General features: G+C 48.7%; 1 protein-coding gene across 1 annotated transcript; it reads right to left on the reverse strand.

Moving 5' to 3' along the window:
- On the reverse strand, positions 1 to 24120 carry LOC139230006 (ras-related C3 botulinum toxin substrate 1-like). The gene is made up of 7 exons (XM_070861721.1): positions 24083 to 24120; positions 19078 to 19149; positions 17273 to 17390; positions 15063 to 15125; positions 7467 to 7626; positions 4925 to 5063; positions 1 to 303 (listed from the first exon to the last, which is right to left on the reverse strand). Exons 1-6 carry the CDS (start codon positions 24118 to 24120, stop codon positions 4936 to 4938), a joined length of 579 nt encoding a protein of 192 aa, XP_070717822.1. The 3' UTR covers positions 1 to 303; positions 4925 to 4935.
- Positions 24121 to 26127: the final 2007 nt, after the last annotated feature.

Below are 26127 nucleotides of genomic sequence, written 5' to 3' on the forward strand. Positions count from 1 at the left end.
GAGACTTGATAGACCGGGGCAACTTGAACTCAATTGGTCAGAAGGAACAGGAAGGAAGTCTGGGAGAGATATCACGATTTCAACAGGAGCGCCAAGGCAAGTCAATGCTTCTTTTAAAAATGTATTCGTTCACGGGATGTGGGCGTCGCTGGCAAGGCCGGCATTTGCTGCCCAGCCCTCGAGAAGGTGGTGGTGAGCCGCTGCAGTCCGTCTGGTGAAGGTTCTCCCACAGCGTTGGCTTTGTCGAAGCGGTTTTGATACAACTGAGTGGCTCGCTGGGCCATGAAGTGGGGCTTCCGAGCTCTGTTATAATTAAAGGGTTAAGATGGGATCTCAGAATTAAAATGAGCTGACATAGGCTTTTGTAGTGGTCAACTTTCTAAAGGCGTTAAAAGGGAAATAACATGTGGGAATGATTAATTGTTGCAAGCTGTATAACCTGAAGACAATTACAAATAGCCAAAGTATTGAACCACAGGAAGCCCAGAGAGGCAGTTAAACAGGGTGGGGGGTCAAAGGTGGCACACTGGAAAAACTCCATCTGGTGTGAGACATAGGCCAATGATTGTGTGACGTGAAAGGGAATTCGTCAAGCAGCGATTGTGCACGCGGGCTTTGGGCCAATTAAACGGCATGGGGGGGGATCGTGCACGAGGCTGACATGCATCATTAGGTGTATAAAAGGTTGCTTTGTATCATCGGAGAAGCCTGGCTGCAGACAGAGAGCAGGTGGTCTCCCCACCGGTGCGAATAAAGACTACTTGAATCTTCGAACTCAGACCTGGTGTTGAGTGTTTACTTTAAATACTCCACTACAGCCATTTCAGAGGGGCAGTTAAGAGTCAACCACATTGACTGTGGGTCAGTAGTCACATATAGGCCAGACTGGGTAACGACGGCAGATTTCTATAATTGTACGATGATATTAAGTCTCAGTTCTTGGCATGGTACTCCTTAGAGTAGAGAAGGAAAAGGGGCGATTTAATAGAGGTGTTCAAAATGATGAAGGCTTTTGTTGGAGTAGATAAGGAGAAAGTGTTTCCAGTGGCAGGAGGGCTGGTAACCAGAGGACACAGATTTAAGGTAACAGGCAAAAGAATGAGTGGGGAGATGAGGAGAACATTTTTAATACAGTGATCTGGAACACGCTGCCTGAAAGGATGGTGGGAGCAGATTCAATCGTAACTTTCAAAAGGGGATTGGATAAGGACTTGAAAAGGAAAAATTCGCTAAGCTATGGGGAAAGAGCGGGGGAGAGTGGGAGTAATTGGAGAGCTCTTTCAAAGAGCCGGCACAGGCACGATGGGCCAAATGGCCCCCTTCAATGCTGTAAGATGATACGATTCTTAAAAATATAAATTAGAGAAGCACAGAAAAGAATCATACATTTTCAAATGCCAGGTAAGCCAGTCTTAACATGTAGACGAAGGACCTATCTGGGTGATAAAGTTAAAGGTGGGAGCTGTTTATACACACGTGAAAGAAATATTGATTGAATGCAGAGAAACATTAAGCAGGATGAGGAATTCGAGATGCAGGTTCGAAAATCAGATCAATGCACTACAACAAAAGCAACAACAATAGCTTGTATTTATATAGCGCCTTTAACATAGTGAAATGTCCCAAGGCGCTTCACAGGAGTATTATGAGATAAAAAATTTGACACCGAACCGCGTATGTAGAAATTAGCGCAGGTGACGTGGTCAAAGAGGTAGGTTTTAAGGAGCATCTTGAAGGAGGAAAGAGAGGTAGAGAGGAGGAGAGGTTTAGGCAGGGAGTTCCAGAGCTTGGGGCCCAGGTAACAGAAGGCACGGCCACCGATAGTGGAGCGATTATAATCAGGGAGGGTAGAATTAGAGGAGCGCAGACATCTCGCGGGGGGGGGGGGAGGGGGGCGGGGGGGCAGGCGGCTGGAGGAGATTACAGAGATTCATGAAGGAAGGCTCCGCGGGAATGAATTTTCGCGGCTCAGGTCACCCTGTCTTACTCCATGGTGGTCTTCCGCTCAAGACCACCTTCAGGCGGGATGTGAGCAAACATTCCCAATGCACGTAAACAGTGACAGGAGTAGAGGGGGAAAGCTGCCTTCAGGGTCAATCCTCTGTCGGGCGGACAGTTTGGGGCAGCTAAGACGGACCCTGTTAGCTCCACATTCTCCACTTTCGCACCGTCATGTCACATCACCGGGTCCATGCACACGTACCGGGGTTGCTTTTCACCGCCTTAGCCTGGCATTAACGGACGGCTAAGGGCCTCAAAATGGACTCAGAGGCCTTAACCCCACGCTCCCCCCTCCCCCTTGTTAACACCTGTGATGCAGCCGGTTCCATTTTGAAAGGGGCCCAAAAATTAGGTGGTCCAAAGTGCCCACCTGTTTCAGGAAAGCCCAGGAGTGGCCCTGGTGCTCTGGCAGTGCCCAGCCGCCCAAAAATAAAGGGATGGCAGAACCAAATATCACCCCGCTGGCACTGCCCTGGAGATATCAGACGTGCCCTCCTCCAAATTAACCTTCCTTTAAGAAAAGAAAGTTAAAATCAATGTCTGCTCTCCCTCATCATGGTCCACAAAAGTAGTTCCAGTTAAGCGGCCAATTAGCTTGGATTGCCCCTCATGCCGCTGATCCAATGAAAGACTCGATAAGAGTAGCCTGTAGTGATAACGCGAGCCCAGTCCTCTCGTCATAAAGATGCACTTGCTCCATCCCATTCGAGCACATCATGGCTTCGCACTGTTTAAATCTGCATTGGAAATATAGAGAGAGCAAGAGATATGACTGGAAATACTTGACATAGAGGTTGGCTTTCTTATCGATTTTCTTTCATCCTCTCCTGATGGGTGGGAGGGAAGGAAGGAAAGGAAGGAAGGAAGGAAGGAAGGAAGGAAGGAAGGAAGGAAGGAAGGAAGGAAGGAAGGAAGGAAGGAAGGAAGGAAGGAAGGAAGGAAGGAAGGCAGGAAGGAAGGAAGGAAGGAAGACTTGCATTTATACAGCGCCTTTCAAGACAGAGATCAATAGATTTTTGAATATTAAGGGAATCAAGGGATATGGGGATAGTGCAGGAAGGTGGAGTTGAGGAAGAAGATCAGCCCATGAGCTTATTGAATGGCGGAGCAGGCTCGAGGGGCCAAATGGCCTTCTCCTGCCCCAACTTCTTATGTTCTTTTGTTCTTATGAGATTAGATGAGATGTTAAACCGAGGCCCCGTCTGCTCTCTCAAGTGTACGTAAAAGATCCCATAGCGCTATTTTGAAGAAGAGCAAGGGAGTTATCCCCGGTGTCCTGGCCAATAGTTATCCCAGAATTAACATAACAAAACAGATTATCTGGTCATTCATCATCATAGGCAGTCCCTCGGAATCGAGGAAGACTTGCTTCCACTCCCAAAGTGAGTTCTCTGGTGGCTGAACAGTCCAATACGAGAGCCACAGACCCTGTCACAGGTGGGACAGACGATCGTCGAGGGAAGGGGTGGGTGGGGCCGGTTTGCCGCGCGCTCCTTCCGCTGTCTGCGCTTGACTTCTTCACGCTCTTTACGTTGAGACTCGAAGAACTCAACGCACTCTCGGATGCACTTTCTCCACCTTGGGCGGTCTTCGGCCAGGGTCTCTCAGGTGTCAGTGATGATGTCGCACTTTACCAGGAAAGCTTTGAGGGTGTCCTTGTAACGCTTCCGCTGCCCACCTTTGGCTCGTTTACCATGAAGGAGCTCCGCATAAAGCATTTGCTTAGTGAGCCTCGTATCTGGCTTGCGTACTATGTGGCCTGCCCAGCGAAGCTGATCAAGTGTGGTCAGTGCTTCAATACTGGGGATGTTAGCCTGGACGAGGACACTGATGTTGGTGTGCCTGTCCTCCCAGGGGATTTACAGGATCTTGCGGAGACATCGTTGGTGATATATCTCCAGTGACTTGAGGTGCTTTCTATACATCGTCCATGCCTCAGATCCATACAGGAGGGCAGGTATTACTACAGCCCTGTAGACCATGAGCTTGGTGGTAGATTTTAGGGCCAGGTCTTCAAACTCTCTTTTCCTCAGACAGCCGAAGGATGCACTGGTGCACTGGAGGCGATGTTGAATCTCCGCATCAATGTCTGCCTTATCATAATCTGGTCATTATCACATTGCTGTGTGTGGGAGCTTGCTGTGCGCAAATTGGCCGCTGCGTTCCCTACATTACAACAGTGACTACACTTCAAAAAGTACTTCATTGGCTGTAAAGCGCTTTGGGTCGTCCGGAGGCTGCACGTCTTTCTCTGTTTTCTTTTCTTACTGAAATTGCCAGGTCAAATGCTCCACCACACCCCCCAAAAACAATAAAGATTAAAGAACAAAGGGCTCCAAACACATGCTTGATAATCTGGTGCGTAAAAGGGACAGTGACGTCTACCCAACCAGCTACTGTCTCACATATGAAGAATAGACACTTGGGAGACATACAGGAGAGATCCAGTACCCATGGGACTTCATCCCCAAGACCTTCAGGAGAAGAGGTGTTCTAAATCGTGAGGGGTGTTGATCAGAGTTGATCAAGTTGATCCAGTGGCAGGAGGTTCGGTAACTAGAGGACGCAGATTTAAGATAACTGGCAAAAGAGATGAGCTGAGGAGCACTTTTTTAAGCAGCGAGTTGTTACAATCTGGAATGCGCTGCCTGAAAGGGCGATGGGAGCAGATTCAAGAGTAACTTTCAAAGGCGAATTGGACAAGAGGAGAAAATTGCAGAGCTATGGGGAAAGGGCGGGGGAGTGGGACTGACTGGGTTGCTCTTTCAAAGAACCAGCACAGGCACGATGGGCCGAATGGCCTCCTTCTGTGCTGTAAGCTGCTGTAAGAGGGGAGAAGATTGGCAAAAAAAATTGATTTGCAACTCCATTATTGTGCCCAACCTCTCAGAAATTGCCGTGGATTTAACCCACCAATAATTACCTATAGTTAGTCTATAGAATACGACACTGTATCTTTCGTTTGTTGACTGCTTGGAAGATCACAGCCCGAATGGCCTCCTCGAATATTGTCTTGAGGCCCTTCTGTTTGAAGGCCGAGCTTTCAATAAACTTCACAGCTCCTGTAATAAAAGGCAGACATTTTGAACTGATGCCATCTGTTTTTTTTCGTTTGCTTAGCTTTTCTCCCTACATTCCAGAAATAACTTTTCTTTATCGATGTGGATGACCGTGGGCAACATGCCTGTGATTTCCTGATATGATCAGCTGGTGAGTTTTTAAAAAATTCATTCATGGGATGTGGGTGTCGCTGGCAAGGCCAGCATTTATTGCCCATCCCTGATTGCCCTTGTGAAGGAGGTGGTGAACCGCCATTTGAGAGGGGCAGTTAAGAGTCAATCACGTTGCTGTGGGTCCGGAGTCACATATAGGCCAGACCGGGTAAGGACGGCAGATTTTCTTCCCTAAAAGACATCAGTGAACCAGATGGGTTTTTACGACAATCCAGCAGTTTCATGGTCACCATTACTGAGACTAGCTTTTTATTCAGGATTTATTTAACTGAATTTAAATTCCCCAGCTGCCGTGGTGGGATTTGAACACATGTCTCCAGATCGCTAGTCCAGGCCTCTGGATTATTAGTCCAGCGACTGTAATGTATTTGCTTCATGGGGTCTTTGCTTAAGAATTCATAGCAACACATTGCTATTAAGAACTAGTTGATTTATTAGTAAAGGTTTAACAATCACATTACACATGACAGACTCCCAACTCAACAGCCCCACAACTCTTTTTGTAGAAAACAATAAATAAACATTAAATCAAGTGCCCCCTAAAATTAAAGAGGGGACACGACAAACAGTTTACAAGTGCCTTTTTGTTTTTTGGTTTTTTTTTGTGTCTTTTTGCTTTTTTTTGGCACTAAAACCACAAATATATATACAAGTGCCCCCTATAAAAGGGGAGGGGGACACTAAAACCCGGCAATTAAAACAAATTAAACTTTAAAACATATAAAATCAAATTAAAATTTGGTTGCCGGGGGTGATGATGCACTCCAGTCCCTCTGGTGTCCACCTCTCGAACAGCCCCACAAACCTGTGAGCATGCTCACAGGTGCATACAATGCAGTGACATTGCCACTAATTGAGTGAGGCTCACTACAGTGAGCAGGCCTTTGTAAAATTAGCATAATGCGGGCGTTTCCGAACTAACTCTTGATAAGATAGAAGGGCCACGAGATTTGGGTGTGCCCATTTTATGGCTGCGCAGGGAACCGTCCATGAATGGTGATGCCCGAGGTGCCCCCTCCGACGGTCTTGGACCTTGTTTACATTGAGGCGATTGAGCTGCCTGAGCAGTGGCCCTCGGGTAAGTGAGGAAGGGAGGGAGACCGGGAAGGTGGGGCCGAGTGGGCCGAGGGGTGAGCAGCGATGGGCGGCGGGGTGGGAGGGGCTGGCGGAGACCAGCGGCGGTCCACGTTCTTTGAACGCGAGGTCAGGAGCAGCACTCCTGCTCTTCCCGTCCCCACATTCAGGTAAGTATTTTGTAAAAGCTTACCTTGTTGGTTGTGGTCCAACAGGTGGTCCATATTTAAGATAGTCCCATTGGTAGACCAGTCTTGCAAAGGGGGCCTAAAACGGGCAAAGATCCCAAAGTCTCAGGTGTGGACACAGCACCAATGTATTGTCCTTTACCAATATGGCAGGCAGTGAACTTCCAGCTTGTAATGAGCATGGGTTTCCTGACCGTCCTATCGGAGGCTTAGGGGGCTATTTAGCGCCCGTAAAAAGGGACGCCGCGCTGCTGAATTTCTAGATCAAGCTGTTTGCAAAATGGAGCACTGGTGTTGGTGTTGGGGGTGTGGTGAAGGAGATGATTTTCAGGGTACAGCGTAAATGCAGTGTTTTTGACTTGCAGATCAGATATTATGAGGAGATCGTGGTCCAGGGCTAATCCAATTGTGCCTCGTAAAAACATGAACGGGTATCGAGCCCGAGAGGAAATGTGAACATTTGTTCATCAAGTGACAACAACAACTTGTATTTATATAGCACCCAGGCGCGTTGTAAGACAAAAATTTGACACTGAGTCACACGAGAATAAATTACGGCAGATGACCAGAAGCTTGGTCAAAGAGGTAGGTTTTATGGAGCGCCTTGAAAGAGAGGCGGACAGGTTTAGGCAGGGAGTTCCAGAGCTTGGGGCCCAGGCAACAGAAGACACGGCCACCAATGGTTGAGGGATTATAATCAGTGATGCTCAGGAGGGCAGAAGTAGAGGAGCGCAGACATCTCGGGGGGGTGTGGGCCTGGAGGAGATTACAAAGATAAGGAGGGGCGAGGCCATGGAGGGATTTGTAAACAAGGATTTGCATCTTGAACTTGATTGATAGCTTTTTGTTCAGGGGACGAGACACACCATATCCCATTATTGGCAGTGCGATCTGATATATGTCACTACCCATGAGACGGCCATTGGTCAAATTAATGTGCCAACAAGCTTTATGTAAAAATGTCATGTACCAATCTCCTTCGCTGTCTGTGCACCTTGTTCTTGGCTGATGGGCACCAGGTTTTTCTCCTTCAGCTTCTCGATGGTTTCTTTGTCATCCCGCAAGTCGAGCTTCGTGCCCACAAGGATGATGGGGGAGTTGGGGCAATGCCGTTTCACCTCAGGGTACCACTGTGTAAGGAGAAAGGAAAAAAAAGGGGGCAAGTGCTGGTTTATTGGTACAGAGCATCGGCCCAACGTGGTTCCATTTGAGGTACAGGTATTGCGTTTGTACACCAAAGCTATGGAAAGTCATAGCTTTGTTCAGTCCTTAAGCATGACCCCGAGCTTCCAGTTGCCTGTCACTTTAATTCCCACTCCACTCTGACCTCTCCCTCCTCTCCCTCCTACACTGTTCCAACAAAGCTCAACGCAAGTTCGAGGAACAGCATCTCATCTTTCGTTTAGGCACTTTACAGCCTTCTGGACTCAACATCGAGTTCAACAATTTCAGACCATAACCTCTGCCCATATATTTTTTTTCCCTTGCCTCCTTTTTTGTTTAACAAACCCCCCCCCCCCCACCTTTCTTTTTTTCTCTTTCCCAGGGCAGCTGGTAATTATTCCACCATTCATACCCCATCTAGACTCATCTTTTGTTTCCTAACTTGTGCCATTGCCATCTCAGTTTTGCCCATCATCCATTCTGTCTCTCTAATCTCGCCTGCCTTTCACCCTATCACAGACTTTCCCTTTTATTCTTTTCTCCCCTCCTCCCTTTCACAGCCCCCTGCACTTCCTTAAAAACCTGTTATATCTCCAACTTTTCCAGTTCTGACGAAGGGTCGTCGACCCGGAACGTTAACTCTGTTTCTCTCTCTGCAGATGCTGCCTGACCCACTGAGTATTTCCAGCATTTTCTGTCTTTATTACTATGGAAGGTCGTGTTGTGCTCCATTCACATGATGGCACGGTCATCCATTCTTAGTCAATGGATGGAAAATCTAGTCTATTATTTGTATCATATCTGGGGAATCTCTGAGACTTCTCCAACATTCCTGGTACGGAAACTTGAAGAAGGCTCGGCATCAGACAGGTGATCATGAAAGCATAAGAAATAGGAGCTTGAGTAAGCCATTTGGCATCGAGCCATTCAGCAAGATCATAGCTGATCTTCTACCTCAACTCCACCTTCCCGTACTATCCTCATATCCCTTAATTTCTTCATTCCTATGAATTTATCAACTTCTTTCTTCAATATACTCAAAGACTGAGCATCCACAGCTCTCTGGGGGCACAGAATTCCAACTAGTCACAACTCTTTGAGTGAAGAAATGTCTCCACCTCTCAGTCCTAAATGGCCGACCCCTTATTCTGAGACTGTGACCCCTGGTTCTAGATTCCCCAGCCAGGGGCAACATCTTCTCAGCATTAACCCTGTCAAACCCCTGAGAAATTTTATATGTTTCAACTAGATCACCTCTCATTCTTCTAAACTCTAAGGAATATAGGCCTAGTCTGCTCAATCTGTCCTCATAGGGGAAATCCACTCATCCCAGGAACCAGTCGAGTGAACCTTCGTTGCACGCCCTCTAAGGCAAGTATGTCTGACCATTTCATTTTTCCTCTCTTGCTTTCACTAGAATCCAAATTTGCAATTCTGCATGTTCCCTCTCCCTATATCCTCATTCTTATTGAAATCAAGATTCATTACAACAACAACTTGTATTTATATAGCTCCTTTAACATGGTGAAATGTCCCAAGGCGCTTCACAGGAGTATTCTGAGATAAAAAATTTGACGCCGCGTCTGATAAGGTGAAATTAGCGCAGGTGACCAAAAGCTTGGTTAAAGAGGTAGGTTTTAAGCAGCGTCTTGAAGGAGGAAAGAGAGATAGAGAGCGGGAGAGGTTTAGGGAGGGAGTTCCAGAGCTTGGGGCCAGGCAACAGAAGACACGGCCACTGATGGTGAAGCGATTATAATCAGGGTTGCTCAAGAGGGCACAATTAGAGGAGCGCAGCCATCTCCACCTCCTACTCAAATTCATGGCTTCCGAGTGTTCGAAACTGCGGGACTTTGCATGGCCAGTTATTCAACAACGCGATGCCTAATTTTTCGCTCGGTGATGTACCATTGAACTGCATTATAATGGATGCCAGGCTGCAGCCTTTTGAGAATAAGGCCAATAGTTTACTGCACAAAATAGATAGCGACGTGACAAAATAGTTTAGAGTAAAAAAAATAACAGGAACAGACTGGTAACCTCTGAGATCTGTGCTCCTGTTCATTGAATCAGCACAGAAGGAGGCTATTCGGCCCGTCGTGCCTGTGTCGGCTCTGTGAAAGAGCAGTCATGCTTAGTCCAACTTCCCCGCTTTTTCTCCTTAACCTGGTAAGTTCCTCATCCTCCAGTACCTGTCCAACTCCCTTTTAGAATTACTTACTGAATCATCTTCCACCTCTATTTCAGGTCGAGCGTTCCAGATCACGGCAACTCTGAATGAACAAAAACTCTGCTCATCTCCCTTCTGTCAGTGTCAGCCGTGGCTCAGTGGGTAGCACCCTTGCCTCTGAGTCAGGAGATTGTGGGTTCAAGTCCCAGGGACTTGAGCACAAAAAAAAAAAAATCCAGGCTGACACTCCAGTGCAGTGCTGAGAGAGCGCTGCACTGTCGGAGGTGCCGTCTTTCGGAAGCGACGTGAAACCGAGGCCCCGTCTGCTCTCTCGGGTGGATGTTAAAGATCCCATGGCACTATTTCGAAAAAGAGCAGCAGAGTTCTCCCTGGTGTCCTGCCCAATATTTATCCCTCAATTAACAAACAGATTATATGGTCATTATCACATTGCTGTTTGTGGGAGCTTGCTGTGTGCAAATTGGCTGCTGTGTTTCCCACATTACAATAGTGGCTACACTCCAAACGTACTTCATTGGCTGTAAAGGGCTTTGAGACATCTGGTGGTTGTGAAAGGCGCTATATAAATGCAAGCCTTTCTTTCTCTAGATCTTTTGCCAGTGATTTGACGTCTGGTTATTGAGCTGCTCGCCATTTTTCTCTGTCTACTCTATCAAATCCTCTCACCAGCTTGAAAACGTCGATTAGGCCTCCTCTTCGCCTTACAAGCCCTAACCTTTCCGACCTCTCCTCTTTACTGAAGTCCCTCCTCCTCGAGTAACACGCTGCCGCAGTCATCCAAATTGTCACTGCCTTCCTGCTGGGAGTAAGTGGGTTGGTTTGCCTGCCGCAAAGAAATAATGTGAGAGGACTGAACCAAGACAGGCCAAAACTCGCATTCAAATTCCATCCAGCATTTGCATTTTCTTCCTCTCCTGCCTACAAGGGCTGGGGATTTCTAAGCATTCAATGCAAATTGAAACAAATAAACTGAAAGCCATTTCAACAAAATGCTGAACAGAAACAGTTAGCAGCTTGGGATAGTGGATTAGACCAGTGGTTTACTGGTTCTCCTATGTCAGTGGATTCCCTGCAAAGATTGACACATCTCGAGTGCAAAACACACCTGCATATGATGGACATGATGGGCCGAAATGGCCTCCTTCCGTGTTGTACATTTCTATGATTCTATGAATGACTAGATAGGCTGGGTTTGTTTTCTTTGGAACAGAGGAGGCTGAGGTGTATAAAATGATGAGGGGCCTGGATAGAGTGGATAGGAAGGACCTATTTCTCTTAGCAGAGGGGTCATCAACCAGCGGGCATAGATTTAAAGTAATTGGTAGGAAGTTTAGAGGGGGTTTGAGGGGAAATTTCTTCACCCAGAGGGGGGTGGGGGTCTGGAACTCAGTGCCTGAAAGGGTGGTAGAGGCAGAAACCCTCACCACATTTAAAAAGTACTTGGATGTGCACTTGAAGTGCCGTAACCTACAGGGAAGAGCGGGAAGGTGGGATTAGGCTGGATAGCTCTTTGTCGGCCGGCACGGACACGATGGCCCTTCCGTACTGTACTTTTCTATGATTCCCTGGGGCTCGCTTTGTCTCGACTTCTGACACTGGGTCGGAAATCCGCCTTGGGCACGCGGGCCGCTCGACATACGCCCGGCTGGATATTCAGATCCGTTCAAGTCTTGACCCGCGAGGCGAATCTCAACCCCAGTGTCCTTCCCCTAAAGGCAAGCGTCATCACCATTGCAGACGCTCGTCAGGGAATTTCTGCCAGGGCACTCCTCCGATCTCCCACCGTGACTTTGGCGGAAACCCCGTGGAACTACGGTGCAACCCGTCCTTCAGGCCATTGGCGGTGGGAGATCGGAGGAGTGCCCTGGCAGAAATTCCCTGACAAGCGTCTGGGAGGCCAGAGGATTGAGAAACTTTTAAAAGCCAGAAAAGAACATAGAGAGGGAAGATAGATTATGGAAGTAAACGAGCATGAAATATAAAACCAGATAGTAAGAGTTTCTACAGGTATATAAAAAGGAAAAAAGTGGCTAAAGTAAATGTTAGTCCCCCAGAGGATGAGACTGGGGAATTAATAATGGGGAACAGGGAAATGGCAGAGACTTTGAACAAATATTTTGTATTGGTCTTCACGGTAGAAGACACTAAAAGCATCCCAATAGTGGATAATCAAGGGGCTATAGGGAGGGAGGAACTTAATACAATCACTATCACTAAAGAAGTAGAAGTAAACTAATGGGACTAAAGACAGACAAGTTCCCTGGACCTGATGGCCTGCATCGTAGAGTCATGAAAGAAGTGGCTGCAGAGATAGTGGCTGCATTGGTTGTAATCCACCAAAATTCCCTAGATTCTGGGGCGGTCCCACAGATTGGAAAACAGCAAATGAAACATCCCTATTTAAAAAAGGAGGCAGACAGAAAGCAGGAAACTGTAGATCAATTAGCCTAACATCGGTCGTTGGGAAAATGCTGGAGTCCATTATTAAGGAAGCAGTAGCAGGACATTTGGAAAAGCAAAATTCAATCAAGCAGAGTCAGCATGGTTTTATGAAAGGGAAATCATGTTTGACAAATTTGCTGGAGTTCTTTGAGGATGTAAGAAGCAGGGTGGATAAGGGGTAACCAGTGGATGTGGTGTATTTGGATTTCCAGAAGGCATCCGATAACATGTTACATAAAAGGTTACTGCACAAGATAAAAGTTCATGGGGTTAAGGGTAATATATTAGCATGGATAGAGGATTGGCTAACTAACAGAAAACAGAGATTCAGGATAAACGGGTCTTAAAGGAGGAGGGAGAGGTTTAAGGAGGGAATTGCTGTGCTAGGGGCCTAGGCAGCCGAAGGCATGGCAACCAATAACAACAACAACTTGTATTCATATAGCGCCTTTAATATAGTGAAACATTCCAAGGCGCTTCACAGGAGTATTAAGCGATAAAAATTTGACACCGAGCCGCATAAGGAGAAATTAGCGCAGGTGACCAAAAGCTTGGTCAAAGAGGTAGGTTTTAAGGACGTCTTGATGGAGGAAAGAGAGCTAGAGAGGCGGAGAGGTTTAGGCAGAGAGTTCCAGAGCTTGGGGTCTAGGCAACAGAAGGCACGGCCACCGATGGTTGAACGATTATAATCAGGGATGCTCAAGAGGGCAGAATTAGAGGAGCGCAGATATCTCAGTGGGTTGTGGGGCTGGAGGAGATTACAGAGATAGGGAGGGGGTGAGGGGCCATGGAGGGATTTGAAAATAAAGATGAGAATTTTGACATCGAGGCATTGCTTAACCAGAAGCCAATGTAGGTCAGCGAGCACAGGGGGTGATGGGTGAACGGGGCCTGGTGCGAGTTAGGACATGGGTAGCTGAGTTCTGGATCACCTCTAGTTCACGTAGGGTAGAATGTGGTGGAATAAAGGACAAGGAGACCAGAGTTGGAGGAACGCAGGGTTTCTGAAGGGTTGTGGGGCTGGAGGAGGTTACAGAGATGGGGAGGGCGGGGGGGGGGGGCGGGGGGGAGCAGGACATGAAGGGCTGTGAACACAAGGATGAGAACTTTAAAATGGAGGTGATTGGGGGCCTTTACACTTTGTCAATTTGCCTGGAAAACCAAATTAAGGCATCCACAAAGAAGCTCCACGGCTAATGAGCTATTGCGTAGGCCTGGCAACCAAGGGAATGTGGGAAATGTGTGAGGATAGCTACTGAAAGGAGTTGGAAGTGGTTCCACAGAACATTTCTCAGTTCAGAGATTTGGTCAGATGGTTGGGACTGTGCAGGGTGAAGCTGGTGTTATATACACATCATCCAACAAGCCAAAGACTAACCACCACCCCTTGACATTCAACGGCATTACCATCGCCGAATCCCCGCCATCAATCTTTTTGGATATTATGGGAATCAAGGGATATGGGGATAGTGTAGGAAAGTGGAGTTGAGGTAGAAGATCAGCCATGATCTCAATGAATGGCGGAGCAGGCTCGAGGGGCCGAATGGCCTACTCCAGCTCCTATTTCTTATGTTCTAACATCCTGGGGGTCACTATTGACCAGATACTGAACTGGACCAGCCACATAAACACTGTGGCTACAAGCGCAGGTCAGAGGCTGGGTATTCTGCGGCAAGTAACTCACCTCCTGACTCCCCAGAGCCTTTTCACCATCAACAAGGCACAAGTCAGGAGTGTGATGGAACACTTACCTGGACGAGTGCAGCTCCAAATGGGATGGTGGTACCAGGGTTGAGAGGATATACTTATGACGAGAGAGGCTTGAAAGTTGAGGCTTGGATTCACTGGTGCAGAAATGGTTACGGGGGAATTGAATGATTCTCAAAATTATTGAAGGGTTCCAGAGAATAAATAGGGAAATATTATTTCTACTGGGTTGTGAATCTGGAACAGGATGACGTAAACTCGGAAATATATACAGGAAGATTATTTTTCCCCCGCAGGGAGCCATTAGAATATGGATTGCACTACAACAACAACTTGCATTTATATAGCGCCTTTAACGTAGAACAACGTCCCAAGACCCATAGAATCATGGAAAAATTATGATGCATTGTGTCCGTGCCGGTCAAAAAAGAGCTACCTAGCCTAATCCCACCTTCCAGCACTAGGTCCGTAGTTCTATAGGCCACAGCTCTTTAAGTGCACATCCAAGTACTTTTTAAATGTGATGAGGGTTTCTGCCTCTGCCACCCTTTCAGGCAGTGAGTTCCAGACCCCCACCACCCTCTGAATTTTTTTTCCTCATCTCCCCTCTAAACCTCCTATCTGCAATTATTTGTATTCTATTCTCTCTGGTTATCTACCCCTCTGCTAAGAGAAATAGGTCCTTCCTATACACTCTATTTAGGCCCCTCATAATTTTATACACCTCAATGAAATCTCCTCTCAGTCTCCTCTGTTCCAAAGAAAAAAAAACAGCCTATCCAATCTTTCCTCATGGCTAAAGTGCTCCAGTCCAGGCAACATCCTCATAAACCTCCTCTGTACCCTCTCCCTTGCGATCACATCTTTCCTGTAATGTGGTGACCAGAACTGCACGCAGTACTCAAGCTGTGGCCTAACTAGTGTTTGTAAAGGAAAATATGAAAATTTACAGGGAAGAAAGCGGAGAATCGGGAATGGAGACGATCTTTCTGGTGTGGCCCACACAGATACAATCATTTGGATGGCCTCTTCCTGTGCTTCAGGTTCTAGCGTCCCATGACTCACCTTGAGGCGGACATTCAGAAAAGAAGTCGGGCTGACCAGGGAAAAACAGATCACAAATACATCCTGGAAAAGAGGAAAGTAAAATGAACAGACTAGCAGTAGTCCTCTAATAATACTCTTTCATTCACTCAACTCTATGCCAAACCATTGAAATATAGGAACAGGAGGAGGCCATTGAGACCCTTGAGCCTGTTCCACCATTCAATGAGATCATGGCTGATCTGCGATCAAACAACATATACCCGTCTTTGCCCCGTATCCCTTAATACCTTTGGAAAAGCAAATTATAATTTAAATGGAGAAAAATTGCAAAGTATTGCAATACAGAGGCACCTGGGGGTCCTTGTTCATGAAACAGAAAAAGTTAGTATGCAGGTAATCAGGAAAGCAAATGGAATGTTGACCTTCATTGCAAGGGGGATAGAGTATAAAAGCATGGAAGTCCTGCTACAACTGTACAGGGTATTGGTGAGGCCACACCTGGAGTACTGCATTCAGTTTTGGTCTCCGTATTTAAGGAAGGATATACTTGCATTGGAGGCTGTTCAGAGAAGGTTCACTAGGTTGATTCTGGAGATGAGGGGGTTGACTTATGAAGATAGGTTGAGTAGGTTGGGCCTCTACTCATTGGAGGTCAGAAGAATGAGAGTTATCTTATCGAAACATATAAGATAATGAGGGGGCTCGACAAGGTGGATGCAGAGAGGATATTTCCACTCATAGGGGAAACTAAAACTAGGGGACATAGTCTCAGAATAAGGGGCCGCCCATTTAAAACTGAGATGAGGAGAAATTTCTTCTCTCAGAGGTTGTAAATCTGTGGAATTCTCTGCCCCAGAGAGCTGTGGAGGCTGGGTCATTGAATATATTTAAGGCAGAGATAGACAGATTTTTGAACGATAAGGAAGTGAAGGGTTATGGGGAGCAGGCAGGGAAGTGGAGCTGAGTCCATGATCGGATCAGCCATGATCTTATTGAATGGTGGAGCAGGCTCGAGGGGCCAGTTGGCCTACTCCTGCTTCTATTTCTTATGTTCTTATATTCTTGACAAAAATCTATCAATTTCCGATTTAAAATTAACAATTGATCGAGCATCAATTGCCGTTTGCGGAAGAGAGTTCCAAACTTTGTGTAGAAGTGTTTCCTAACTTCACTCCTAAAAGGTCTGGCTCTAATTTTTAGGGTATGCACCTTAGTTCTAAACTCCCCAACCAGCAGAAATAATTTCTCTCTATCTGCTCTATCAGTTCGCCATAATGTCTTGAAAACCACAGAATCATAGAACGGTTACAGCACAGAAGGAGGACATTTGGTCTGTTGAGCCCGTGCCGGCTCTTTGTAAGAGCACCTCAGTCAGTCCCACTCCCCCGCCCTTTCCCCGTAGCCCTGCAAATTTATTCCTTCAGGACCTTATCCAGCTCCCTTTTGAAAGCCACGATTGAGTCTGATTCCACCACCCTCTCAGGCAGCGCATTCCAGATCCTAACCACTCGCTGTGTAAAAACCTTTTATCTCATGTCGCCTTTGGTTCTTCTGCCAATCACCTTAAATCTGTGTCCTCTGGTTCTCCACCCTTCCGTCAATGGGAACAGTTTCTCTCTCTCTACTCTGTCCAGACCCCTCGTGATTTTGAACACTTCCATCAAATCTCCTCTCAACCTTCTCTGCTCTAAGGAGAACAATCCCAGCTTCTCCAGTCTATCCACGTAACTGAAGTCCCTCATCCCTGGAACCATTCTTGTAAATATTTTCTGCACCCTCTCTAAAGCCTTCACATCCTTCCTAAAGTGCGGTGCCCAGAATTGGACACAATACTCCAGTTGAGGCCGAACCAGTGTTTTATAAAGGTACTGATACGTCCTTACTATACAGTATAAATGCACACGAGGCCCATGCTTGAGAGGTCAGTCTGTGACCTGTCCTTTATTCCATAGCACTCAAGTGATGGAAGTAGGTGGAGCTTCCCCTTTTATATCTGAAGGTCCAGGTTAGGAGTGTCTCCCACAAGTTCACCACCTAGTGGTCATTGTTCTCACAGTGTACAACTTAGGTCAGATTATACATGGGTTACAATGCTGGTTGAATACATGACAGGTACAACCTTCTCTGCTCTATACTTTGATCAAATCACCCCTTAACCTTCTTAGGAGGCAGTTTGGTAAAAGGAAGAAAGAGAGTAAAAGAGAGATTTGCTGTGAAAATATTCTTACGGTCTGCGGGTAGGAGAGCGGTCGGAGACGGTCGTAGTCTTCCTGACCTGCCGTGTCCCACAATCCTAGGTTCACTACATGACCATCAACGGTCACAGTGGTGGAATAGTTATCAAAACTGTAAAGGAAAGCAGGAAAAGACATCAGTCCAAACAGAAACGAATAGTTTGGAGCCTCTCTAGGCCGATTTCCATTTAGTAGGCAGGTGTTGATTTTGTGGGAGAAATTGGCCTCCTTTGCGCCTGCGGGGTCGATAACGGAGCGTTAACGGAATTCCGACCGGGAGCAGTGAAAGTACGGGCGCCATCGAACGTCCCTTGTAGGTTAGCGCTGGCAATAACCATTAACGCCGCAATCTCCTGGGCGCAAGAGATCATGACATCATCGGTGCACAGTGCCCCGGATCCTAAATTTGCTTCCGAGCCCTGCAGCATCGCCGGGTGTCCAACAACAGCAGCTGCAGGAGGTGTTGTGAGGTCGGGGAGCGGTAATGAAAGGCATTAGTGCTCAGCTAGGCAGTGCGGCACAGGACAGGCACAGCAGGAGGGGCGAAGGAGCGGCAAGAGTTTGTAGAGGGACATGATCGGGCCCCAGAAGAGGTGTGAGTCTGGGGCCCAGAAGAGGCGAGGGCTCAGGGGCAGCACAGGCCAGCCCACACTGCGATATGTGTGCGCACTGGGTCCGTGCAGCAGAGCAGGTCTCCAGTCATCTTGGGTAATCCTTGCCACTGGACCAAAACCTAGCTCTGTCAAGCCCATGTGGTGGCTGGTGTGCAACGGCCACCCCACGTTAAAAAAATCCACGCACAGGCATCTTCCACCCTTCAGGATGTAGTTCGTGATCTGGAATATTAGGTCCTTCATTGAAACACCTTTTCTGCCGTGGAAGCAAGTCATCCTCGATACGAGGGACCGCCTATGATGATGATGGCTGATTTTAGCGCCAGGCGTTAGGAGCAGCCTCAAAATGCCAAATTCAGCTTTTTTACGCCCAAAGATGAGAGAGCGCCGCTAAAAGTGGCGTTGAGCACTCTACCTCGGGGACCAACGGGGCGGGAGCTCAGGAAGCCGACCGAATTTCATGATGTGAGGCTTCCGGCATGCGAGCTGGGAAAACGGTGACAGCAAAAAAAAAAACAGGAAAGCTTCTCTGACCCACACCCACACTTCCCCACCGGTACAACTAGTAAATAAAAGCTGTAATAAATAAAGAAAAAAAACTTACCTTGCTCTCTGGGCGCTTCCGCCCGAGATCCGCTATGCTGACACCACTTTTCCCAGGCAGTACGGCCACTTGGCCGTTCGACCTCCGTACAAACCAAATATCGCGGGAGTGGCGCCAAGAGGGCCTGTTGCACGCTGGATGGCGTCACCACGTGGGTGACGTTAGAGGGCGCGGCGTTACCTCTTGGCGCCTCCACCAACGACCAACTCGATTTGCCGTGAGGCGTGGACGCCGCTCACCGCCGACGGTAGGCCTTTGCCGTCCATTAGCCGCCCATCCTCGCCGTTAACGGGCGGCGTTAGCAAGGGAATTTCGGCCCCTTTGTCTTTAAATTGGGCCCTTATAAAACACGTGGCGCACCGTGGCACATTTTCAAAATCTGTTGCGGTCAGAGGCAATTTCCCACCGGTTAAAATCACCCACTGCATTACCAGAAGCACTGGAGCTACAGGAAGACTGGCGGTGTGTGACATGGCGGAAATGTGAACGCCGGGATCTCAACCCCAGAAAATTCAACGCCTCTGTCCCCAAAGTAAGGGGCAGAAAGTACAGACGACAAAAAGATATCGGCAGATACTCACACGGTCGGAATGTACTCCTCAGGGAAGTCGTTGGTGGTGTAAGTGATGAGAAGGCAGGTTTTCCCAACAGCTCTGCAAAAGAGAAGAGAGTCCAGATTGCGGTCAGTCCCACAGGAAGCAAGTGCACGACGTTAGTCAGTAGAGTCGGAGCAACACCCACTTGCCTTTGCTCTTGCGTCATCCCCTAAATGCCAAATATCTGCTACATCGATAACAACTTGCATTTATATAGCGCCTTTAACGTAGCAAAACATCCCAGGGCGCTTCACGGGAGCATTATGAAACAAAATTTGACACCGAGCCACATGAAGGAGATATTAGGACAGGTGACTAAAAGCTTGGTCAAAGAGGTAAGTTTCAAGAAGCATCTCAAAAGGAAAGAGAGTTAGAGAGGCGGAGAGGGAATTCCAGAGCTTACGGCCTCGGCAGCTGAAGGCACGGCCGCCGATGGTGGAGCGATGGAAATCGGGGACGTTCAAGAGGCCAGAATTGGAGGAGCGCAGAGATCTCGGAGGGCTGTGGGGCTGGGGGAGGTTGCAGAGATCTCGGAGGGCTGTGGGGCTGGGGGAGGTTACAGAGATCTCGGAGGGCTGTGGGGCTGGAGGAGGTTACAGAGATAGGGAGGGGCTGTGGGGCTGGAGGAAGTTACAGAGATCTCGGAGGGCTGAGGGGCTGGAGGAGGTTACAGAGATCTCGGAGGGCTGTGGGGCTGGGGGAGGTTACAGAGATCTCGGAGGGCTGTGAGGCTGGAGGAGGTTACAGAGATCTCGGAGGGCTGTGGGGCTGGAGGAGGTTACAGAGATCTCGGAGGGCTGTGGGGCTGGAGGAGGTTACAGAGATCTCGGAGGGCTGTGGGGCTGGAGGAGGTTACAGAGATCTCGGAGGGCTGTGGGGCTGGAGGAGGTTACAGAGATCTCGGAGGGCTGTGGGGCTGGAGGAGGTTACAGAGATCTCGGAGGGCTGTGGGGCTGGAGGAGGTTACAGAGATCTCGGAGGGCTGTGGGGATGGAGGAGGTTACAGAGATCTCGGAGGGCTGTGGGGCTGGAGGAGGTTACAGAGATCTCGGAGGGCTGTGGGGCTGGAGGAGGTTACAGAGATCTCGGAGGGCTGTGGGAGGTTACAGAGATCTCGGAGGGCTGTGGGGCTGGGGGAGGTTACAGAGAGAGGGAGGGGCTGTGGGGCTGGAGGAGGTTACAGAGATCTCGGAGGGCTGTGGGGCTGGAGGAGGTTACAGAGATCTCAGAGGGCTGTGGGGCTGGGGGAGGTTGCAGAGATTTCAGAGGGCTGTGGGGCTGGGGGAGGTTACAGAGATCTCGGAGGGCTGTGGGGCTGGAGGAGGTTGCAGAGATCTCGGAGGGCTGTGGGGCTGGAGGAGGTTACAGAGATCTCGGAGGGCTGTGGGGCTGGAGGAGGTTACAGAGATCTCGGAGGGCTGTGGGGCTGGGGGAGGTTACAGAGATCTCGGAGGGCTGTGGGGCTGGAGGAGGTTACAGAGATCTCGGAGGGATGTGGGGCTGGAGGAGGTTACAGAGATCTCGGAGGGCTGTGGGGCTGGAGGAGGTTACAGAGATCTCGGAGGGCTGTGGGGCTGGAGGAAGTTACAGAGATCTCGGAGGGCTGTGGGGCTGGAGGAGGTTACAGAGATCTCGGAGGGCTGTGGGGCTGGGGGAGGTTACAGAGATCTCGGAGGGCTGTGGGGCTGGAGGAGGTTACAGAGATCTCGGAGGGATGTGAGGCTGGAGGAGGTTACAGAGATCTCGCAGGGCTGTGGGGCTGGAGGAGGTTACAGAGATCTCGGAGGGCTGTGGGGCTGGAGGAGGTTACAGAGATCTCGGAGGGCTGTGGGGCTGGGGGAGGTTACAGAGATCTTGGAGGGCTGTGGGGCTGGGGGAGGTTACAGAGATCTCGGAGGGCTGTGGGGCTGGGGGAGGTTACAGAGATAGGGAGGGGCTGTGGGGCTGGAAGAGGTTACAGAGATCTCGGAGGGCTGTGGGGCTGGAGGAGGTTGCAGAGATCTCGGAGGGCTGTGGGGCTGGGGGAGGTTACAGAGATCTCGGAGGGCTGTGGGGCTGGGGGAGGTTGCAGAGATCTCGGAGGGCTGTGGGGCTGGGGGAGGTTGCAAAGATCTCGGCGGACTGTGGGGCTGGGGGAGGTTGCAGAGATCTCGGAGGGCTGTGGGGCTGGGGGAGGTTGCAGAGATCTCGGAGGGCTGTGGGGCTGGGGGAGGTTGCAGAGATCTCGGAGGGCTGTGGGGCTGGGGGAGGTTACAGAGATCTCGGTGGTCTGTGGGGCTGCGGGAGGTTGCAGAGATCTCGGAGGGCTGTGGGGCTGGAGGAGGTTACAGAGATCTCAGATGTCTGTAGGGCTGGGGGAGGTTGCAAATATCTCGGAGGGCTGTGGGGCTGGGGGAGGTTGCAGAGATCTCGGAGGTCTGTGGGGCTGGGGGAGGTTACAGAGATCTCGGAGGGCTGTGGGGCTGCGGGAGGTTGCAGAGATCTCGGAGGGCTGTGGGGCTGGAGGAGGTTACAGAGATCTCAGATGTCTGTAGGGCTGGGGGAGGTTGCAAATATCTCGGAGGGCTATGGGGCTGGAGGAGGTTACAGAGATCTCGGAGGGCTGTGGGGCTGGGGGAGGTTGCAGAGATCTCGGAGGGCTGTGGGGCTGGAGGAGGTTGCAGAGATCTCGGAGGGCTGTGGGGCTGGAGGAGGTTACAGAGATAGGGAAGGGCGAGGCCACAGAGACCAATTTTGCTCCACGTCTGCTCTTTGGAACCGTCTTTCAAAAACACTATACTATCTCGGCATTCTTTCAAAAGCCGATGGGGGCGAAATTCAGTCCCGCTTTCTGAGGCGGTGACATCGGCTGAATGCTGATTTTAAGACCAGGTGGTAGCTGCCGCCTCAAACTGCAAAATTCAGTTTTACCGCCCAAAGATGAGAGAGCAGCACTAACGGTGGCGTTGCACACTCTCCCCCGGGCACCAACGGTGTGGGAGCTCAGAAGGCCTATTGAATTTCCCCCCAAAAATGAAAAAAAAAAGTTTCCGACACTTTCTCTCACTCACACCCACAGTTCCCCACTGGCGGACAAGTCCCCGGGACCTGATGGCTTGCATCCTGGGGTCTTAAAGGAAGTGGCTGCAGAGATACTGAATGCATTGGTTGTAATCTACCAAAATTCACTGGATTCTGGAGAGGTCCCAGCAGATTGGAAAACAGCAAATGTAACGCCCCTATTTAAAAAAGGAGGCAGACAGAAAGCAGGGAACTATAGACCAGTTAGCCTAACATCGGTCGTTGGGAAAATGCTGGAGTCCATTATTAAGGAAGCAGTAGCAGGACATTTGGAAAAGCATAATTCAATCAAGCAGAGCCAGCATGGTTTTATGAAAGGGAAATCATGTTTGACAAATTTGCTGAAGTTCTCTGAGGATGTAACAAGCAGGGTGGATAAGGGGAACCAGTGGATGTGGTGTATTTGGATTTCCAGAAGGCATTCGATAAGGTGCCACAAGATAAACGTTCACGGGGTTGGGGGTAATATATTAGCATGGATAGAGGATTGGCTAACTAACATAAAACAGAGAGTCAGGATAAAAGGGTCATTTTCCGATTGGCAATCAGTGACTAGTGGGGTGCCGCAGGGATCGGTGCTGGGGCCTCTACTATTTACAATGTATATTAATGACTTGGATGAAGGGACCAAGTGTAATGTAGCCATGTTTGATGATACAAAGATGGGTGAAAAAGCAAATTGTGAGGAGGATGCAAGAAATCTGCAAAGGGATATAGACAGGCTAAGTGAGTGGGCAAAAATTTGGCAGATGGAGAATTATGTGGGAAAATGGAGGGTTAATGTTACTAGGTTTGGTCAATGTTACTAGGTTGAGTCAATATTGCTGGTGATTTTTCCAGTTTAAATAACTTTTAAAAATAAACTCACAGTTCGAATTTTATGTAAAGTTGATGGTTCTGACAGAATTCTCTAAATCTGCTTCTTTATTTCTCATTTGGGAAGTCCGGCGACAACACATAAAACATGGCACCAGAACTGCGCAATGACTTCTTCTTTGTTGGCAGCAGTCACGCCCAAAAGGAAAGTCAGCCATGGTTCCCATTCCTGTTGACTTTCCATTAACAACTGCGAGAAAGGGTGTGGTTTGGGCGTGGGATGAGAACCGGCGCTGTGATAACTGGCATAGTTCAATAACAACTTGCATTTATATAGCGCCTTTAACGTAGCAAAACGTCCCAAGGCGCCTCACAGGAGCATGATTGGACGAAAGTTGACACATAAGGTGACCAAAAGCTTGGTCAATGGTAGGTTTTAAGGAGCATCTTAAAGGAGGAGAGAGCGATAGAGAGGCAGAGAGGTTTAAGCAGGGAATTCCAGAGCTCAGGGCACCAATGGTTGAGGGATTATAATCAGGGTGGTTCAAGAGGCCAGAATTAAAAGGGTGCAGACATCTCAGGGGGATGTGGGGCTGGGGGAGATTACAGAGATAGGGAGGGGGCGAGGCCATGAAGGGATTTGAAAACAAGGATGAGAATTTTGAAATCGAGGTGTTGCTTAACCGGGAGCCAATGTAGGTCAGCGAGCGCAGGGGGTGATGGGGACACGGGCAGCCGAGTTTTGGATCCACCTCTAGTTTTAGGGAGTGTCTTAAAGGAGGATAGTGGAGAAGAGACTTAAGGAGGGAATTCCAAAGGTTAGGGCCCAGACAGCTGAAGGCACGGCGAAGGAAATGGGGGATGCACAAGAGGCCAGAATAGGAGAAGGGCAAAATAGCTGAACAATCACCAAGTTTACAGTTAAAGAATGGTCTCTTGGTCTGAAGAGCGACTGGCATCTGTGGAACTGTACTCAAGTCACAAGTCAGGGCCTTCAGGAAAGGGAGAGTGGAAAGGAAACAATGGTTGGATCACTTCTAGATAGTGCAGATCAAATCTAATTTTTTATAAAACAGGTAGAAACATCAGGGAGGTAATAACAAGGATTGCTCACCCATCACCCACCACCACGCATTTGATGTTTTGCATCATTTAGCAGCTGGCACTTATAATTTTCTCTCAGTAGAATACTGGAACAAATGCACGAAGACCTCTCGTTTGTAAAGTTAACGTCCTCTGCTAAACTCGCTTCCTCTCAGCCATTCACCTCTGGGTCTGGTGCTAACTGAATGCGTGCCCACGGTGCACACACCCTGACCAGCTACGTAGGCAGAGCCATTTATGGTTCATTTCACTACCAAATGAGGGGGTTGGGCTGGAAGGAAAGGCTTTGGATTTTATGAATAAGCTTTCTGCTCAAACTAGAAGATGGGCAGAACGGAGTAATCCTGGACCGTTGAGCTCCGGGTCAAACTTTGGGCCAGTTGGAGGGCAGGGGGAAGAGTGGGGGGGGGACAATGTTTGAGGTGGAATGGCCAGTCAGATACAAAGAGCAAGCACCCGGGAACTGGCTGCGTCTACATTCTGTACCCCAGCAGGAGTGGGTTTCCGGGGACGTTATAGAGATAGTGATGCTGGTCGAGGATAAATGTTGCCCAGGATATCTCACTGCTCTTCCTTGAATAATGCCATGGGATCTTTTATGTCCACCCGAGAGGGCAGATGGTGCCTTGGTTTAAAGTCTCATCCAGCAGATCGGACCTTGCAGAGAAGATTTACTGGAAAGCTACCAAGGATGAGAGGCGTCAGTTATGTGGAGAGGTTTGGAGAAACTGGAATTATTCCAATAGGGAATTCAAAAGAAAGTGACAAGAATGTGGAACTCGCTACCACAGGGAGTGGTTGATGTGAATAGTATCGATGCATTTAAGGGGAGCCTGGACAAGCATATGGGGGAGAAGGGAGTAGAGGGTTATGCTGATAGATTTAGATGAGGATTGACGGGAGGAGGCTCGAGTGGAGCATAAACGGCGGCATGGACTGGTTGGGCTGAATGGCCTGTTTCTGTGCCATATATCCTGTGTAAACCTCGGCCACCTCGCCTTTAATGATTGCCCGAAGCAGCCGGCTGCCCTATGCACGCCCCCGGCAGCTGTCGGTGGCAAAAACCATTTGCGACCTGTTACCGCCCCCTGGTAAAACTGCCACAGCTGAATTATTACCAACTATTTATTAAATTCTTGGAGCATTGCTCATAGTCAACACTAGAAATAAAATTGCCTCATTTATAATTGCATGTCTGTCTCCCTCACACTTTAATTCTGTGGCAATGGCTTCTCTTTCTGCTCCTGCACCGTTACCTCTGGAGATCCCCCAAAGGTCTACCCTTGGACCTCTCATCTACAAGCTGCCCCTCGGCAACATCATCCGAAAACACACCCAAAACTCAGCAGTCACCGTGTCCTAACTCGCACCAAGCCCCATTCACCCATCACCCGCTGTGCTCGCTGACCTACATTGGTTCCCGGTTAAGCCACGCCTCGATTTTAAAACTCTCATCCTTGTTTCCAAATCCCTCCATGGCCTCGCCCCTCCCTACCTCTGTAATCTCCTCCAGCCCCATAACGCTCCGAGATCTCTGTGCTCCTGCAATTCTGGCCTCTTGCGCATCCCTGATTATAATCACTCCACCATTGCTCCAGCCTTCAGCTGCCTGGGCCCCAAGCTCTGGAACTCCCTGCCTAAACCTCTCCGCCTCTCTACCTCCCTTTCCTCCTTTAAGACGCTCTTTAAAACCTACCTCTTTGACCAAGCATTTGGTCGCCTCCCCTAGTTTCTCCTTCTGTGGCTTGGTGTCAAATTTTGTTTGATAACGCTCCTGTAAAATGCCTGGGGACGTTTAAGTACATTAAAGGTTCTATACAAATGCAAGTTGTTGTCTCCCACCTTTTTTTTTTTCTTTCACTCTCCGTATGTGACACACCTTCTCATTGTGGTTTGCCTGTTCTCTTGTTCCCACTTTGTACTTCCCACCCCATTGCATGTTGATACACTAATTTGCATCTTTTATTTAAACGAGGCAGGGCACAGAGCCAGATGACAGCCAGTATCTTTCATGCTGAGGCCAGTAACTGCACCGGGGAGAGAAGAAGCATTATA

The sequence above is a fragment of the Pristiophorus japonicus genome, chromosome 19 (genome assembly GCF_044704955.1).
Source record: "Pristiophorus japonicus isolate sPriJap1 chromosome 19, sPriJap1.hap1, whole genome shotgun sequence".
NCBI classification, from domain to species: domain Eukaryota; kingdom Metazoa; phylum Chordata; class Chondrichthyes; family Pristiophoridae; genus Pristiophorus; species Pristiophorus japonicus.

Coding starts and splice junctions, on each gene's coding strand:
- LOC139230006 (XM_070861721.1), bottom strand. CDS start 24,120: ATGATGCAAAACATCAAATGCGTGGTGGTGGGTGATGG. Junction 17,391..19,077: donor GAGGAGTACATTCCGACCGT/GTGAGTATCTGC, acceptor TTTCCTTTACAG/TTTTGATAACTATTCCACCA. Junction 7,627..15,062: donor TTCTGAATGTCCGCCTCAAG/GTGAGTCATGGG, acceptor CTCCTTACACAG/TGGTACCCTGAGGTGAAACG.